This window comes from Podarcis raffonei, chromosome 8 (genome assembly GCF_027172205.1).
Source record: "Podarcis raffonei isolate rPodRaf1 chromosome 8, rPodRaf1.pri, whole genome shotgun sequence".
In the NCBI taxonomy this organism is placed as follows: Eukaryota; Metazoa; Chordata; class Lepidosauria; order Squamata; family Lacertidae; genus Podarcis; species Podarcis raffonei.
Window position 1 is genome coordinate 84,087,855 of NC_070609.1, and position 17,303 is coordinate 84,105,157.

Consider the following 17,303-nt stretch of genomic DNA (forward strand, 5'->3'; position numbering starts at 1 on the left):
AGCTGTCTGTGCTGGCTTCTTGTGAAAGGCTTAGGAAATAAACAACAGAACTCTGCGCATGTTCAAGGGTGCTCTTTCCCCACCACATGTTAAGGCTGAAAGCACTTAGTGGCCGCTTTCCCCATCTCTGTCTCTCTTTTTTGGGCGGATTTCCTTTCTTCTTTTTAGCCCCCCAAATGCCCTTCAGCCTTTGAGGGGAAGAAAGAAAGAACGAGCGAAGAACCGCCTCTCATTGTCCCGCCCCCGCACCGGTACCGACTTTCTATCGGCGGAAGGATTTGAGAGTGCGAGCGAGAGAAACGAGGCTCTGCGAGAGACAGCGCGCACAAACGGCCCAGCAGGCTAAAGGGAAGCGCTGCTTCCTCAATCTTCCCGCCCTTGCCTGGAAAGAAGTCCCCGGCCGCAGCTTCCTCTCGTATATCCCTGCGCGCCCGAAGGAGGCGGCTCCTTGTGAGGGGAGGAGGGAAAGGCGGCCATTTTGTTGGCCCGCCGACGCTGTTTGCGGCATCTCCACCTCCTCCTCCTCCTCCGGAACGAGCGACCGACCGAGCGAGCTGGGTTGGGGGGCGGGAAAGCGAGAGAGGGAGGAAAGGGGGCGCGCGGTAGGGCATTCAGGAGAAGGAAGGAGCCAGCTCGGGAGCGGGGGAAGAGCCGCGCGGGTCGACCCGGCGGGCTCCGGCTTCGCTCCCTCGCCCCGGCCGCTGAGAGGCGATGGCGGATACTGACAAGCTCAACATCGACAGCATCATCCAACGGCTGCTGGAGGGTGAGCGAGGAGGGCGGCTTGAGGGAACGGAGCGGCGGTGTGTGTGGGGGGGGGATAAGGATGTACAGTGAGGGTGGATTAGGGGGGGGCGAGGGCGGCGCGTGAGGCGGCTTCCTTGGGGGGCTTCCGCCGCCCTCTGGGGTTGCTGCCGCGGTTTGGGGAGGGGGCAGCAAACCATTAAAAGGGGGGTGCCCACAGGCTGGGGGGGGAGGAGCGCGGAGGGGCGAAGGCCGTTTTGTTTTATTTATTATCATCCCACCCTTTAGTTACAAAACAAAAAGCCCCACTGACTATAGCTCTCCTCCACATGACGGTTATGGGTAATAATAGTCGCAAATAGTAATAAATGAAGCCTAATAGCGTGACTTGTGTGCGCGCGCCGTTCGCCTCCTCTTCGTTTCTCGTTTCAGGCACTTTTGGGGCGCTTCTCCCTTCCTCCCGTATCTTGGGAGGGTACAATGGGGGGGGGGAAGCGTTGTTGTGTTTGGGGGAGATGGTTTGGGGGAGACCCGAAGGTGTGGAGGCCAAGGGAAGGGGGTTATCTAGGGTGTCTTGGGGGGGCTGTTGTATGTTCTCGGAGGGGGGGCGCCACCAAAAAATGAGGGACGTTTCTGGAGGGGGGTTGTACTGGTGGACGGGCGTGCATGTAGTGCTTTAGATTTAGGTATGCGTGTGACTTTATTCATTTACAGTATATACGGCATCTAAATGCTGCTGCTGTTGTTCCTTTTGCCACAAAAAAGAAAGAAAGAAGAAGACAGGAGAGACTGGTAGGAAGGAGGATGCTGTAATGGTTTTGTGTGTGTGTAATATATATTTTGAATATGGGGTACGTGGATTATTTGAGAGAGGACTCTTAACAATACAGAGGTGTGTGTGTGTTTGAATATGGGATGTATGGATACACACAGGTCAAAGTGGTATAGAGAGGATTCCCCCCCCCACCGCCCCCAAACTCTCTTGGGGGGGATGAAGGTTTTTCTTGAGAAGAGTAGGGATTTTGGAGGCCCTTGACAGACTCCGCTTGAGGGAAGATGAGTATTTGGAGTGGAATTGGGGGTGGGCTCCCAATATTTATTTGCACTGGTGTTTCTGTAGGGAGGGGGGAAGTGGGTTGGGGTGGATTGCAGAGGAGCAGTGAGATTGAGGAGCATTATTGGGAACGGAATTTGGGGTTGCTTGCCTGTGAAAAAGTGTTCCCATAAGGTGGAGGGGTGAAGTAGGTGGATGCTGTTGAGGGCAGGGTGGGGAGAAGCTGCTGAACCCAATTAGGAATGGTTTTTTATTGCAGTGGGCTCATATTTTTTAAAGTGCCCCTTTGTGGTTCTGTGAGGAGGTGAGGTGAGGTTAAGAGTTTCAGCTAGAGGAAAGGGAAGTAAAGTAGTAATTGTTGTGGGTGGGGAAAGACTATGTGGAGGATGGTAAGAGGCCCCCTCAGATATGCATGGAATACATCAGGGTATCTGAAATCCCATAGCCCTCCGCTCATCTCAATTCTGACTTTGTCTTTGGACTCTCCTGAGTTGATGTGGCAGGGAAGGAGGCAAGACTAAAGGGTCCCCATCCAAGATGGAGGGTCCGGAGGTGCTTTGTGCCTCAGTGATCTCTTTTCAGATTACAACAGTCTCTTCCTCAGTTGTTCTTGTACACTGCGTGTGTCTGTGTGTGCATACACACACAAACATATAACTTAAAGATAGGTGGGAGTGCACACATTAGATGTGCATGCAGTGCTTTATTCTGATGTTTTTCTTAGGGTAAGTGCATAAGTAGTAGGTTGGCCATTTTTCATTGTTTTGCCCTCTGCTTAGCAAAGTGGAGTCTTATTTCTGTAGTAAGGGAAATCAGTGTTGGTTTAGTTTCCCTCCCGAAGCTGCATGACTGCTGGCCTGGGGAATCATGAGGGCGTTAAAATGTTGCTCACCCTCCTATGCCAGTCTGTTGTGGCCATTATTGTGGCAAGGGTGAAGCTTGCAAACAAATTAAAAATTTAATCCTTGTAGCAACATGAACATTTGACTGCTCTAAAGACATGATTGTGAGCCACATGGATGTCTGCTCATTTGAACATTTTCATCTGTCTGACCTTGGTGCTGGCTTTGTTTCTGATATGCCGTGTTCCCTAAATCTTAGATAGTGCATGTTTTGATTTCTAGGTTTGGGTAAACATGCTTATAAATCTTGGCTGAGGTGAAGCATTGTGAAGTAGCTGATGACAAATAATCCTTGTAGCAGCAAGCAATATCACATTTAGCTAGGGAGGGAGGCTGCACTAATCTAGCTTTGTCTGAGTCTATCCAGGACTTATACTTGAAGAGTTCAATCAGGGAATTAACTTTTCATTTGATGCAAAGTAATCTGCAGCAATGTGGTCTGAGCTAAATATAAGGGATATGTCTTGCTGTAGTCTCTCGCCTCACTTCAGCGTCCCTTCCAGTTTTTTAAAGATACCTTTTAAAAAGTCTTTCTCATTTATTTTAGCATAGCCATGTAAATGGATAGGATTTGTGAATGTAGGATATTTGGGGTTGGATAAAATAGAACTAGAGACATTGCTTCCATTGGTTTGGTGTTAGTCCTTTTTCCACCACCTTGATTTACTTAAAAATATAATTTATCATGTCTCCATCTCATCAATGAGCTTAAATTTAAGATGCCAACAATATTGATTTAGTGTAGATTGATTTCTCAGTAATTTCAGTGTTAAATTTCTTGCTACATAAACTTTGAAAAGTTTGTGTAGACAGAACTCTAGGAGCCAAGCAGGGCACATCAACATCTTAGAAGGTAATATAAATCGTATGGCAATTTAATGCCAAATTTGTGTTAATAAAATGTTAAATCATTTAGTAATGGAGAGAATTTTTGAAACATTTCCACTTGGAATTTATACTTAAAAGTAGCTCAGCCCCAATGAACGTGATACTTCAAAGAGGTTAATGTTGCAAGGCATATTTGGTTGATTTGTGTATTGGATAGTGCTGTTTCTTAATTGTATATTTATACCCAGCTCTTATTCAAAGAGCTTGGGTTACTTTGTGTGTGGTCTCCCAGTCTTTTTCCTCACTGTTAATTGGTGAGAATTGTGTAATTGTTCAAGGTCTAAAAAGAACATCTCCTTGACTAATAATTGACACAATCAACAAGGAAGTAAGTTTAAAATTGTCAGAGAAATTGCTATCACAAAAGGTAAGAGACAATAGCAAGATCATAGAATCATAGAGTTGGAAGAGATCCCGAGGGTCATCTAGTCCAACCTTCTGCAATGCAGGAATCTCAACTAAAGCATCCATGACAAATGGCTACCCAGCCTCTTCTTTGGACCCACCAAGGAAGGAGAGTCCACAATCCTCCTGAGGGAATCCATTCCATTGTCAAACTGCTCTAACTGTTAAAGTTCTTACTGGTGTTTAGTCAGAATCTCCTTTCTTGTAACTTGAAGCCATTGGTTTGAGTCCTACCCTCCAGAGCAGGAGAAAACAAGCATGCTCCATCTTCCATGTGACAACCCGTGAGATATTTGAAGATGGCTATCATATCTCCTCTCATTCTCATCTTTTCCAGGCTAAACATGCCCAGCTCCTTCAATCATTCCTCATAAGGCTTGGTTTCCAGATCCTTGATCATCTTGGTAACCCTCCTCTGCATATGTTCCCGCTTGTCAATATCCTCCTTAAATTGTGGTTCCCAGAACCGGACACTATATTTCTGTTGATGCAGCCTTGAATATCATTAGGTCATCGTCTTCTTCTTCTTCTTCTTCTTCTTCTTCTTCTTCTTCTTCTGCTGCTGCTGCTGCTGCTGCTGCTGCATCACACTGTTGACTCATGTTAAGTTTATGGTCTACTAAGTCCCCTAGATCCTTTTCACATGTACTGCTGGTAAGCCCGATATCCCCCATCTTGTATTGGTGCATCTGATTCTTCCTGCCTAAGTGTAGAACCTTACATTTGTCCCTGTTGAAATTCATTTTGTTAGCTTGCACCCAGTTCTCCAATCTGTTAACGGTCATCTTGAATCCCAATTCTGTCTTCAGCTTCATTAGCTACCCTTCCCAGTTTGGTGTCATCTGCAAATTGGATGAGCATCCCCTCAATTCCTTCTTCCAAGTCATTTATAAAGACATTGAAAATGGACCCAGGACATAACCCTGTGGTACCCCACTTGTCACTTTTTCCCAGGATGATGAGAAACTATTAATGAGCACTGTTTGGGTTTGGTGAGTCAACCAGCTACAAATCTACCTAACAGTTACCTCGTTCAACCCACATTTTACCAGCTTCCTTACAAGAATACAATGGGGAACTTTGTCAGAAGTCTTCCTGAAATCAAGATAAACTTATGTCCACAGCATTCCCTTGATGCACCAAACCTGCAATTTTATCAAAAAAGGAAATGAGATTCGTCTGGCATGACATGTCTTAGTAATCACAGCATCTTTTTCTAAGTGCTCACAGACCAACAGTTGAATTATTGTTCTGGGTTCTTTCCTGGTATCAAGGTCAAGCTGACCGGTCTGTAGCTACCTAGGTCTTCTTTTTGAAGATGGGGGCAACATTTGCCCACCTGCAGTCTGTAGGGAACTCACCAGTTCTCCAGGAATTGTCAAATTTGGACAGAGGCTGTAAGATTACATCTGCAAGCTCCTTTGGTACCCTTGGGTGCAGTTCATCAGGTGCTGGAAATCAACACTTGTATGCTACTGCTACTACAGTTTGGCATGGATGTAGAGGAAAACCATAGTTTCATGCTGCAGCAGGGAGTGGCTAGCCTGTGACCCTTAAGATGTTGAATTATAGGTTTCATAATCCCTGGCTGTTGACCATTCTGGTTGGGGCTAATGGGAGTTGTAGCTCAGCAACATCTGGAGGACCATAGGTTACCCACCCCAATTCTATGGGAACAAGCTGTTGCCAGGTATTTTGTCTTCAGTGCCCACAAGGAGTTTCTTAGATTTATAAATGCAGCTCTGTGCCCCAAGAAAGTTTGGGGACCCTGGTTTAAAACTAAAAGCAGAAACTTTCAATCTCCTGGTAGGCATTATGAGGAAGAAGTTATTGTAAAGAGAAACTGGTATTCTATCGTTTCTGGATTGAGCCAGAGTGTACAAAGTGCTTTATGGTCATTTCTCATCCACTCCACTATACAGAAATTCCATTTTGCAATTGGGTAGCTGCTGGATCTGAGAGGGAATGATTTGCCCGTGAATACTGGTCATTTCATGGCTGTATTGAAAATTCGAAACTCGAGACTTTCTGGGAGATGATCTATAATGAAATGAAAAAGGTATTTAAATATACCTTTCTGAAGAAACCAGAGGCCTTTCTCCTGGGCATGGTCGGCCAATCTGTGTCAAAGAAGGACAGAACTTTTTTTATGTACGCTACAACAGCAGCAAGAATACTTATTGCAAAGTAATGGAAGACACAAGATCTACCCACCCGGGAAGAGTGGCAGATGAAGGTGATGGACTACAGGGAACTGGCAGAAATGACTGGCAGAATCCGAGACCAGGGAGAAGAGTCGGTGGAAGAAGATTGGAAGAAATTTAAAGTTTATTTACAGAAACATTGTAAAATTAAGGAATGTTAGAAGGATGTTGGAATGAAGTTACGTGGTTTTAGCAGAAATGTTATTAAAGATTAAGAAAAAATAGATTGCTAATTGGTGAGAATGTAGAGTTACACTATATTAAGATAAATTATTAGGATAAAAACAAAGAGGGAAAGGATTTGCTGAAATAGCTAATTGAACTAGAATACAAAAAAGGGAGGTGTGAGGAGGTCAAGGAAACAAGCAAATGAAAGATAAGTTATGGAAGGATTGATTTGGTTTTTTTGTTTTTTTCTTTTAATTGTTTTTCTTTTTCTGTGTTTTTGCATTTCTTTTTCTTTTTTCAATTTTGTAATCTTCCAAAACCTTAATAAATATTACTAAAAAAAAAAGAAAATTTGAAACTCTGACAATCTGAGATCATCTGAGTTCCAAGACATTAGCCCCTACTTCAGTATTCATAGGTAGTTGAGTATCTGTTAGCAAGCAGTACTAACCACTTTTCTATATGACTGGAATGTCTTGTAAATGTCTATTAACACCAATGTAAATGCTGGCTAGCTTTTTCATTTATTATCAAAGATCAAAATATTCTTTTGATCCTGTCTACAAATAAAATGTAATGGCCTGGTTCTGATATAACTAGAAACTATAGTTTCCCATTATGAGAATGATCCTGCAAGATGACAATTTGGCTTGTATATGTTCCCATGCCAATCATGCATGCGAAGTGTAGGGCTGGGCAATATCTAGTTTTCAATAAAGTGATATATCGCCAACTAAACATCATGATATACTGATAACACTGTCTGAAATAAGGCTGGCTTCATGGTTTTCCCTGCATTGTGATTTTGCTGCCCCCCCCCCACATGAGGCAGGGGTGAGCTGAGCCGGCAGAATTGACAGGGGCTGCAGGAATCGAGAGAAGCATTGGCTGGCTTCACAGTTTCCCCCCATGAAAAATCATATTGTGATTTTTTGCGTAGCACACATATAATGATTTGCGATATATTGCCAGGTCAAAAATTATGAAATGGTATGGATGATGCAGACTTCAAAGCAGTTTTGGACAATATATTGCCCAGCTCTAGAGGAGAGATTATCTGTAACTTCTGCAATCATTTTAAAATGAACTGTAGTTCCCTGTTATGTCCTAATTCAAGGGCCTATGGTTTGTTCTAACTATAATTAGCTAATCGAAATTTATCGATGAAGTTCTGTCAAGTCTTATTTTCTATTAGGTCACACAAATGGCTGACTCTAGTATGCGAGGTGGGGCTACTGATTTTTTATTTTTGTCTTCATGAGATCTGAAGAAAGATATTAAGCATGCATATATTTCATATTTATATATATATATATATGTATGTATATGTATATATATATATTGTTTGCTGCTTCATGGAGAATTTCCTTAAAGCTCAAAATGGTTTCTACAAGAATCACAGAAAGTGACTAAATCAGTTTGCTTTTAGCAGGGAAAAGGGATGGATTGACAAGACTATCCAAGGCTGCACTGTCCAAACCCTTGATGCACACAGTGAACATGGTTGCAGTTAAGCTGGTTTGCAACATGAAGGCTTATTTTAGAATAGTAAAGTTAGTTTAGAACACTATAGAAAGCAAAAAGCTGTGGAGAAGGAGTGAATTCGGGTATCAACTCTTGTACAATGTTATATAATGCTTACATAATGGCCACTAGTGATAGCTGTGGGAGATGACATTAAGGTATCAACTGAGCTCATGAATAGGGTGTCTCCCCTCTCTCTCTGCAAGTAGCCTAGCTCTGTAACCCCTCATTTAGAGGTTAGATCAGCATGACTTCCCTCACAGCATCTTTTTTGTGGGATTCCCTGCCTTGGGAGGTCTGCGTCCCTTCTGCCATTAAGTAAACAACTCCATTTCTGAAAATGTTTTTCCCCCTTCAGACCATAGAGGATGGTGGTTTGATGTTAATATAAAGGAACAATACAACTATCAGGGTATTCGCAGGGAAAACCACTAATTTCTAAATGAAGGTTCACTTAGCTACAGCAGCTTCTTATGAGATATACTGTTCAATGATCCCTTGCAAATAGTTGAGCCCCAGCTATTTTGTTCTTACAGATCAGATTTATGATGACACTTTAAATCTCTGGATACAGGATATTCAGGGAGTGGGAATTTATTTACACAAAGCAAGGTTTGGCAGAACAGTGTTGCTCCTTGGTTGGACCAAGAACAAATCCCTTAATTTGTTAATACTGAAGGAATGTCTGTTTACAAGAGGTTCATAAACTACTGACAAACTACACCTATATTTTTTCAGATCTAGTTCTAACTTGAAATTTTCAACAAGTGCATGTAAATGTCAAATATGAAAGTAGCAAAGGCTTCAATGTTACTGCAACTTTAATTGGTTAGATTAATTAACAAGATATAATTGACTTAAAATATGATTAATTGAGAAGCATTTTTTAAAGCATTTGAGAATTCTGAACAGGCAAATCACACTGGAAAATAGATAGTAGTTTAGCTGTAAGTACCTGCTGGAGCTGGGCGATATTGTAGTATGTTGTCTGAAACTGGTGTGACATTCAGATTGTGATACTGGTTTCAGACATTGAGCTGGCAATAGTTGTTTTCACTTGTTCCTGAAAACAACAAAAATGTCTGAAATTTCAGTGCTTGAAAAATGTATGCTATCTTTGCAACATGTGCAAATTCTGCGTACTTTCTAGAGGTCATCTCTTCTCATTTTAAGTCATGCCACTTTCAGAGATCTTGGTCATACTTCTTATTTATTGGGTGATTTAAGTAGCAAGTTGGAACCTGGCTTGTAGGCTATGTTTTCCAGCTTCTCCTTGAAGACATCTAGTAAGGGAGAGTTTATAGGAAATGACTAGAATTCCGAATGGCATCAAATGCAGATTGCTATTCTAGGATACATTCCTTTTCATCCCTGTCTGGCCAAACTTCTCTGCTTGTGGGGGTGATGAGAATATAAGCTGAGGCAGTGGCAGAAGCTTCTGTTTCACAGATGCTGCTGAATAGTTTTGCCTACAGGCCTTTGGTTCCCTCTTTAAGAGCATTGCTACAAGCATATCGTTTCTAAAATGCTTGATCTGTTTTCTGTCTATAGAAGCTTTTAACACGGTAACACCCTTAACTGTTTAAAAGCATATAATGTAATTATCAGTGGGTCATTTCTATAAACTCTGTTGCTGATGGACACTTTGCATTTGAGGCTGCTTATAGTTTGGAAGGAGAACTTGGGGCAATTGCTCTATTGCTCAATAGCTTCATGCATAATCACACTGCAGAGATGGGGAAATATATTAAGAGGTATATGCCTTATTACTTGTGTTAAATATTTTAATTGCACCCTCAATATATAGTAGTACTGATAATGTCACCAATGAATGCTAACAACTGATGGGGAAGAAAAATTGAAACATGTATTTGCTCATTCTGCTGGTAATTGCAACTCCTTTCTGATACTAAACTTCAAAGTAAATCGTCTTAAACTACAGCCTTTGAGCTTTTCAAAGCTTTGGTGCAAGTACTTTAAACTGCTTGTTCTGCTTCCTGTATAACATCAGTGCACAGGTGGTGTCTAGATTGAAATAGGTCAATAGAATATGTTGCACTGAAAACAACACATGCATCAATTGGGGAAGGCTTAGTTAGTTGCACTGCTCAAACATGAGGTAGCATGTCTGTCTGGTGTGAGAGGAACATTCTTGCCATCAGGTTTAATTGATGTGAAGTGACTCTTATTGGGTTTGGTGTATATCATACTCTGGCTTAGCTTGGGACCCATGCAGTTTTCAAATTCCTTTTGGTTTTGAATTAAGATATTCAACTTTTGCACCTCTTCCCTTCCATGTAATTAAGAATAGTTGGGACTGCAGCTTACATGGGGGTTTTGTTCCTGGGGGTTGCATGCAAAGGCAAAATTTTGCAGGGCAATCGGAGATCCTGTGAAATCTCAAGACAGGCTTGCAAGAACCCCCAGAGCCCAGTAAGCAAGAGTCTCCTGCTCTTTTTCTATTTATTTAACTATTGGTGATAATTTGGAATCCTTTGCTTTGTCAACTGACAGTAACTTGGAAGTTGTATGCAGGCAGTGCCTGAAATTCCCCAGGCGTGTTTTGCAACTGGTGCAGGTCCAATTGTAACCACATGGAGATCTTTAGATGCCTGTTTGGCAACGGATATATCCATCTGGCTGGCCCCTCCAGCTTGCTTAAGCAGGTAAGCAGAAGAGCCTACCTTTTCCTCCAAGGAGTACATGGCTCTCCCCTTTCTCAATCAGTCCCTACAACAACCTTATGAGGTAGGTTAAGAGGCTGTGACTGGCCCAAGGGCATCTAGTGATCTTCATGACTGAATAGGAATTTGAATCCTGATCTCCCAGGTCCTAGTCGGACACTCTAACCCCAACACCACACTGACTTCCTAGAGAGTACTTCTGTGGGGCAGCTATATAAATTAAGTAGGTAAATAAAAATGGGGAAAGGAGAATATCACTTGGAGAAGGATCTGAAATACTTTCCTTGAAGCTTGAATTTGTTTTAATGCATTGTAAACAACTTGCTTTTTTCAATTATGAAGCAGTAGAGAAATGAAATGAGTAATAACAATAATAAATGTCATCTCAAAAAAGGGCACCCAGACATTCCTTTGTGGTGACCCTAACCTAGATTTAAGGTGCCATTGGGTGATTAGCTTATATATCTTGAGTTTCTAACACTGTTGCAGGTTAAACTGAAATAGGACCATAAATGGGTACTGCTATTTAAAACATATTCTCTCTCTCTGGGAAAAGATTTTTAACTGCGTAATCTTGTCAGCTCATCAGAAGGAGCAGTGCCTTAAATCCATGATTAATCCATGTGACTGTTTTGAGTAATATACATGTTTGGGAGAGGATGGAGTTGGAATAAGCAGTGTTGCACTAGATCAGTTGTGCTTCATGGGAAAATAAATACCACTGGTGTAGAATCTGTTTCATATGGTTGTCCTCAAATTATAATTCTTGTATCTGTATCCTAAATATTTCACCAGCATAAAATACATTGGTGCAGCCTATATATGAAGCATTTGTTTCCTGGACCACTAGAATTTAGGAACAACACATATTTTAATAGGCAGTGTTTTCATTATTTGCCTTTTAATTCCAGCAGTGGGCAAACTTCCCTCAGCTTGAATCAAAATCTGCTTGGTAATCATGAGCCTTCTCTGTAAGAGTTCAGAAGATATTTCAAGACCCAAAATTGGTCATTTCCATTTATTGTAAATAATCTGTTTTATGTGTTTAATGATGATTGATTTGAAACTCAGTAGATCTCATTTGCTAAACATGACCATCCTTCTTTTCTTTCACAGTAAGAGGGTCAAAACCCGGTAAAAATGTGCAACTTCAAGAGAACGAAATAAGAGGATTATGCTTGAAATCTCGAGAAATCTTTCTCAGTCAACCCATTCTGCTAGAACTTGAAGCACCGCTTAAAATATGTGGTAAGCATTGAGATTCGTTGGCTCCAACTATTCCTTTTTTAATGAACTGATGATGATGTGGCACAACTTTTTAGGTGGCATTTTCACCATCTCTGAAGATTGCAAATCCATTAAAATATTGCTGTCAAAGTACTCTAGTCATCCTATGCAAATCATGCTACTTGAGGGCAAAAGTAGAATTGATTTGAATAGAATTCTGAAGGGAAACTTCTTCAAGTAGACAGAATAAAGAGGACACAAATCCCAGAAAGAGGAAGCTTTATCCTTCAACCCAGTGGAGATTTGATTTTAGGTTATGGATACAGGCAATGACCAGTTTGCCTGGGGTTATGTTCCTGACCCCTGTGCGCATTGGTGGAGCATGCATAAGCCCGCTTTACCACATTATTCCACTGCCCTTTTACACCCTCTTTTTCAACCACTTCCTCATTGCTGTGATGCACATGGGCGCGCATCAGTTGGTCGTTGTCTGTATCAGTGTTAGTATTATCCATAACCATTTGTATACTAAAAAGTGATGGCCCATTTTTCTTCATCATTGCATGATTCTGTAAGTTGGAGCAGAAGGTCTTGCTTTTCACAAGAAGTCAAAGTAAGTTGTGTTAGATACTGCTTAATGCAAAAGATTTAATATTAAACTGGACTTGCTTAGTCAGAATTAATAACAAATAAAATTTTCACTTCAAGCCAGCTTCAGTTTTTAGGACTGGCTTTGTTGTGCTTCTAACCTCACAGATCACAAATAATAGTATGGAAGTTTCTACTTCGGAGAAAACAGTGGTACAGTCCATTGAACATCTCTTTGCAAAAACACCAATGAGTGGAATAGGAATAATAGGCTAATTGGAGGAAACTTACTATTACATATGCTTACTTTTCTTAATGTTGTGTAACAATTCTTATTCTTTAAAGTGAGTATATTAGCATGCATTTGCTTTAATGAGCCAAACTCTCAAACCATATCAACACCATTTTGTTTTGTTTTAAGGTGACATCCATGGACAATACTATGATTTACTTCGACTCTTTGAATATGGAGGTTTCCCACCAGAAAGCAACTATCTATTTCTTGGTGACTATGTTGATAGAGGGAAACAATCTTTAGAAACAATTTGTCTTTTACTGGCCTACAAGATAAAATACCCAGAGAATTTTTTCCTCCTTAGAGGGAACCATGAATGTGCCAGCATTAATAGAATTTATGGCTTCTACGATGAATGTAAGTACTTCTGGTGCTGTCTTTTGAGTCTTTGGAAAGTGATTCATAGTGTAAATGGCACTATTTTTACTATAAAATAACCTCTGGGTTTGGAGTGAGTTGCTTATTAATGACAATACTGACTTGCCTAGTTAAGAGACTTTTCTATCATTTTGGCAGGTGAAATATAGCCTTCTTGTTCTTCCTTTGCTCTCTTCAGAAGAGAAAGGTGCAACTACAGTCCGGTCTTCACCGTCACTGCTCTGCCAGCCTCTACTTAAGTGTTAAATTAAGCTCATATTTATAATGTTAACTTTTTCAGTTTGAGTTGGCAAGTACAAAGCTGAACCCATTCCTCCTTGAGTGGGCACTGGGTGGTGTTGTCTTCCTCCAGTTGCTGGACTGGATGTGAATTCCTCCCCTTCCTTGGAGGGCAGTTCATTATCAGCCTTGCTTGAAGATAGGGCATACCTTATTACTGCTCTTCTGGTCCTTTAATAATCGATTGATTGGTTGGTTAAAAGCAAGCCTGATTGAATTGCATGCCTTTTTTTTCCTTCTCTGCATGGTGGTTAAGTACAAAAGGGATGCTCCATGCCATGACACAATGTGTAATCTCTGTTTCCTTTTGTTGCACTTTCTGGAATTGACTATAAATTCAGTTTCTGGCTGTTCCATTTGGTGATATAAACCTAGGGTTTGAAAAATATACATACTTGGTTTCAGGACTTTATGAATCAGATAGTCTGCTTTTCCTATAGCCTCTGTCACTTGCGTGTCTTTAGTAACCAGTGTGCCATTGAGCCCTCTGGTTTTAAAATGTGTTGAATCACATAGTTTATATCAATAAACACTGCATTTTTCACAGATACATTTGTACTAAAAGTGGTTTACAAAGAACAGTAAAAGCGTAATACTTCAGTAACTGCCTACAGCAAACCTACTACAAACTTTGTGGTTCGTATTAATTGAGGTGGGAGGAGATCCACTTTTTCAGCAGCTTCAGATTAACATTGCACCATTATTCTCCCCAGTGATTTTATAGTACCAAATGATGCTAATGATGGCATTTGCCATAAGCCTTGCAAAGCATGTTCATATTTCTCTGTTTAACGACTTCTTTAATGGATACAAAACAATTGAGCACCTGCTTTGCATACAGAAGATCCCCAGGTTTTATTCCCCAACATCTCCAAGTAGGGGTGGGAAAGAAGAATCCTGTCTGAAACTGCTGCTGCCAGCCAGTGTAGATAATACTGAATTAGATGTACCCAAGGGTCTAACTTGGTATAAGGCAGCTTCCTTTGTTCTGATTTGTCTGGGACTGCCTGCTCACTGATATCTGTAATCCCAGGAAGACTTGTTAATAAAGCAGAACATGTGATTAAAAACACAGCCAAATGATCCCTTTCACATTACAGCTTTATATTATGGAATAGCCTGCAGTCCGCTGGTTCCGTCTCGGTGGTTTGAACTCCCTGTCCTTTTAATGGCTTAACTCTCCTGATGCTCAGGTGTATTTTTGTATCTTGTAGGCTAATTGCAGCATTCACACTTAGATTCTCCTCATACTCCCCACCCCTTCACTCAGTGAACTTCATACTTAGTCAGGTTTCTAATAGGTTCAGCATAATTTGTTGGTTAGGCTTGCTTGGAAGCAAATTGCGGAAACTGTCCTGAGTGTGATAAGAGGATTTGCACTTGATGCTGTCACCATTTGACAGCATCTTAGGCAGCATGTGCTTCAGTAAAGTAAGAGCAATGTTCAAATAGGTCTAGGATATGGGAGCCTAAATTCGGGGTCAAGACTAAGGGTCAGTTATCAGTGGTGAAGGTGCAGTGAGGGATCATTAGCAAGCTCATGGCTTATTTTTGCCTTGGGAGTCTCTAAAAGCTAGAACAGTTATTAGAATAGCATCTGTATATGAAAAGGGTTGATAGTGATGACTGTAAGAGTCCTGCTTGACTGGGCTAAAGATTCATCTAATCAAGCATCTCATCATCCTGCAGGCAGAATGTGAAAGTGGTCTACCTTTCCCACTGTTGTCCCTCAAAGCTTGTATTCAGGGGTACACTATCTCTGAATATAGCCTGTGTTACACACCTGTGTTACACAGGTGACGTTTGTCATCAAGGGTTTTAGCTGTTGGTAGCTGCTATGAATTTGTGTCACAAGCTCATTCAAAGCCATCCATGCCAGTGACCACACTGTGGCTTGTGGAATGAGCTCCATACATTAATTATGTGCTGTGTGAAGTAGTACGTTTCTGTGGTCTGTCCTGAGCTTCTTGCCAGTTTATTTCTAGAGGACGTATCATGACAGAAGGGGAAAAGATCCTCAAAGGTTTGAGATACCCCTGTGTTTGGGTTTTAGCAGGTATGGAAAACAGTTCCTCTCTACCAACACAGACTAAGACCTTAATGTTAAGCAGATCAAAGATACAAAAATGTAAATGTAGGTCTCCTTGTCCTCCCTATTCTCTTCTTCTGCCACTGTTAAATTCCAAGTGAGTTCATGTACTGAAATATCTCCCTAGGTAAAAGAAGATACAACATCAAGCTGTGGAAAACCTTTACAGACTGCTTTAATTGTTTACCAATTGCAGCCATTGTGGATGAGAAAATATTCTGCTGTCATGGAGGTAAGTTGATATATGATTTACAAAGTGATACTTGCTTGATCATCTTGGGTAAGTCAGCATTAGAGCCACTCAGACCCATGCAGTGGGGCGGCAGCTGGGTACACTTGCCCCGGGCCCTAGAGGATTAAGCTGGCCAGGGGCCCTTGCCAGGCACCACCTTTTAAGTTTATAATGTTATTCTAACAAGACTCCTGCCCCGGGCCTCAGGCAAGCTCTGTGCAGGCCTGGAGCCACTTTCTCTGAGGGCACTGCATTTATTTCTATCTAAAGCACAGGTTGAGCACACTGCAAAGTTTCACAGCTAATGTCAATTGAGATAATGTTTCTAACTCTTAACAGGTTTTTGGTGTAACAATGTATTGAAGAATGTTTTTCCAACAGCCTATTGGTACCCTTGTTTGCATAGGGGAACACCTGTAAATTACTTTGACCGAGTGTGATATAGGAAGGAGTTACTATATACCAGAGTTAGTCTGAATATAGTTCCCTCCCCCATACCATTTGAACTGCAGTCATGACAATGAATCACCAGAGCAACGAATTTGGTGACGGGAAGTACCGTATTTTTCGGACCATAGGGCGCACCGGACCATAGGGCGCACCCAGTTTTTAGGGGGGGAAATCAAGAAAAAAAATATTTCCCCCCCAGCCCCAAAGAGCAGCGTACAGGCTGCGCACAACCTCTCCCTGCCGGAGGGGTTGCGCACAGCTATGGAGCAAGCCAATGCAGCGAGCGGGATGGATCCCGCTCGCTGTTTTGGCTTCCCCTTTAGCCCCGTGCAGCCTCTCCTTGCCAGGAGACGCTGCGGAGGGCTAAAGAATCCATAGCCCCGTGCAGCCTCTCCTTGCCGGAGGGATTGCGCACAGCTATGGAGCAAGCCAAGGCAGGGGGCGGGATGGATCCCGCTCGCTGTTTTGGCTTCCCCTTTAGCCCCGTGCAGCCTCTCCTTGCCGGAGGGGTTGCGCGCAGCTATGGAGCAAGCCAAGGCAGGGGGCGGGATGGATCCTGCTCGCTGTTTTGGCTTCCCCTTTAGCCCCGTGCAGCCTCTCCCTCCCGGGAGAGGCTGCGTGGGGCTAAAGAATCCATAGCCCCGTGCAGCCTCTCCTTGCCGGGAGACGCTGCACAGGGCTTTCCTGGCACACTTTAAAAGGGCTGCACAGCTTCTTCTGGCTTTCCTGGGAGGTGGGAGAAGCAACTGATGCGGCCAGTCAGTCCCTTCTCCCTCCTGGGGAAAAGCCCGCAAGAGCGCACAGAGCTTGGGGGCTTTTCCTGACTGCCTCCCCCCTGCATTCGCTCCATAGGACGCACACACATTTTCCCTTGCTTTTTAGGAGAGAAAAAGTGCGTCCTATGGTGCGAAAAATACGGTAACCCTGTATGCATTTGGTGACTCCATTAGAGAGAGGTGACTATAGGGTGCTCCAGCTTACATGTTACTGTAACGATGGGGCTAATGGATAATCTGAGACAGAATGAGAAGTAGACCTCTACTGAAAAGGCCTAATTTTGTAACTGCCGGAACTCTTCCACTGAAATATGATGCTATAAATGCATGCTATCTGCTTGTGGGTAATTGCATACTTGTAGGTAATTGTAGGTTATCTGGACAGTTCCCAGTGCCATGTTATAAAAATACTTGTG

At 42.3% G+C, this 17,303-nt stretch overlaps 1 protein-coding gene across 3 annotated transcripts in view; it reads left to right on the forward strand.

The window, feature by feature from the left end:
• Positions 1-579: 579 nt before the first annotated feature.
• The window catches only part of PPP1CC (protein phosphatase 1 catalytic subunit gamma), a 45,697-nt gene continuing 28,973 nt past the window's right edge, over positions 580-17,303 (forward strand). For 2 of the 3 annotated variants that reach the window (XM_053401294.1, XM_053401295.1), the window contains exons 1-4: positions 581-766; positions 11,690-11,821; positions 12,810-13,040; positions 15,557-15,661. In XM_053401294.1, the coding sequence (XP_053257269.1) occupies positions 712-766; positions 11,690-11,821; positions 12,810-13,040; positions 15,557-15,661 (523 nt within the window). In that variant the 5' untranslated portion in view covers positions 581-711. Of the gene's footprint in view, positions 767-11,689; positions 11,822-12,809; positions 13,041-15,556; positions 15,662-17,303 lie in introns of all 3 variants that reach the window. The other variant, XM_053401293.1, reaches the window with a different exon arrangement.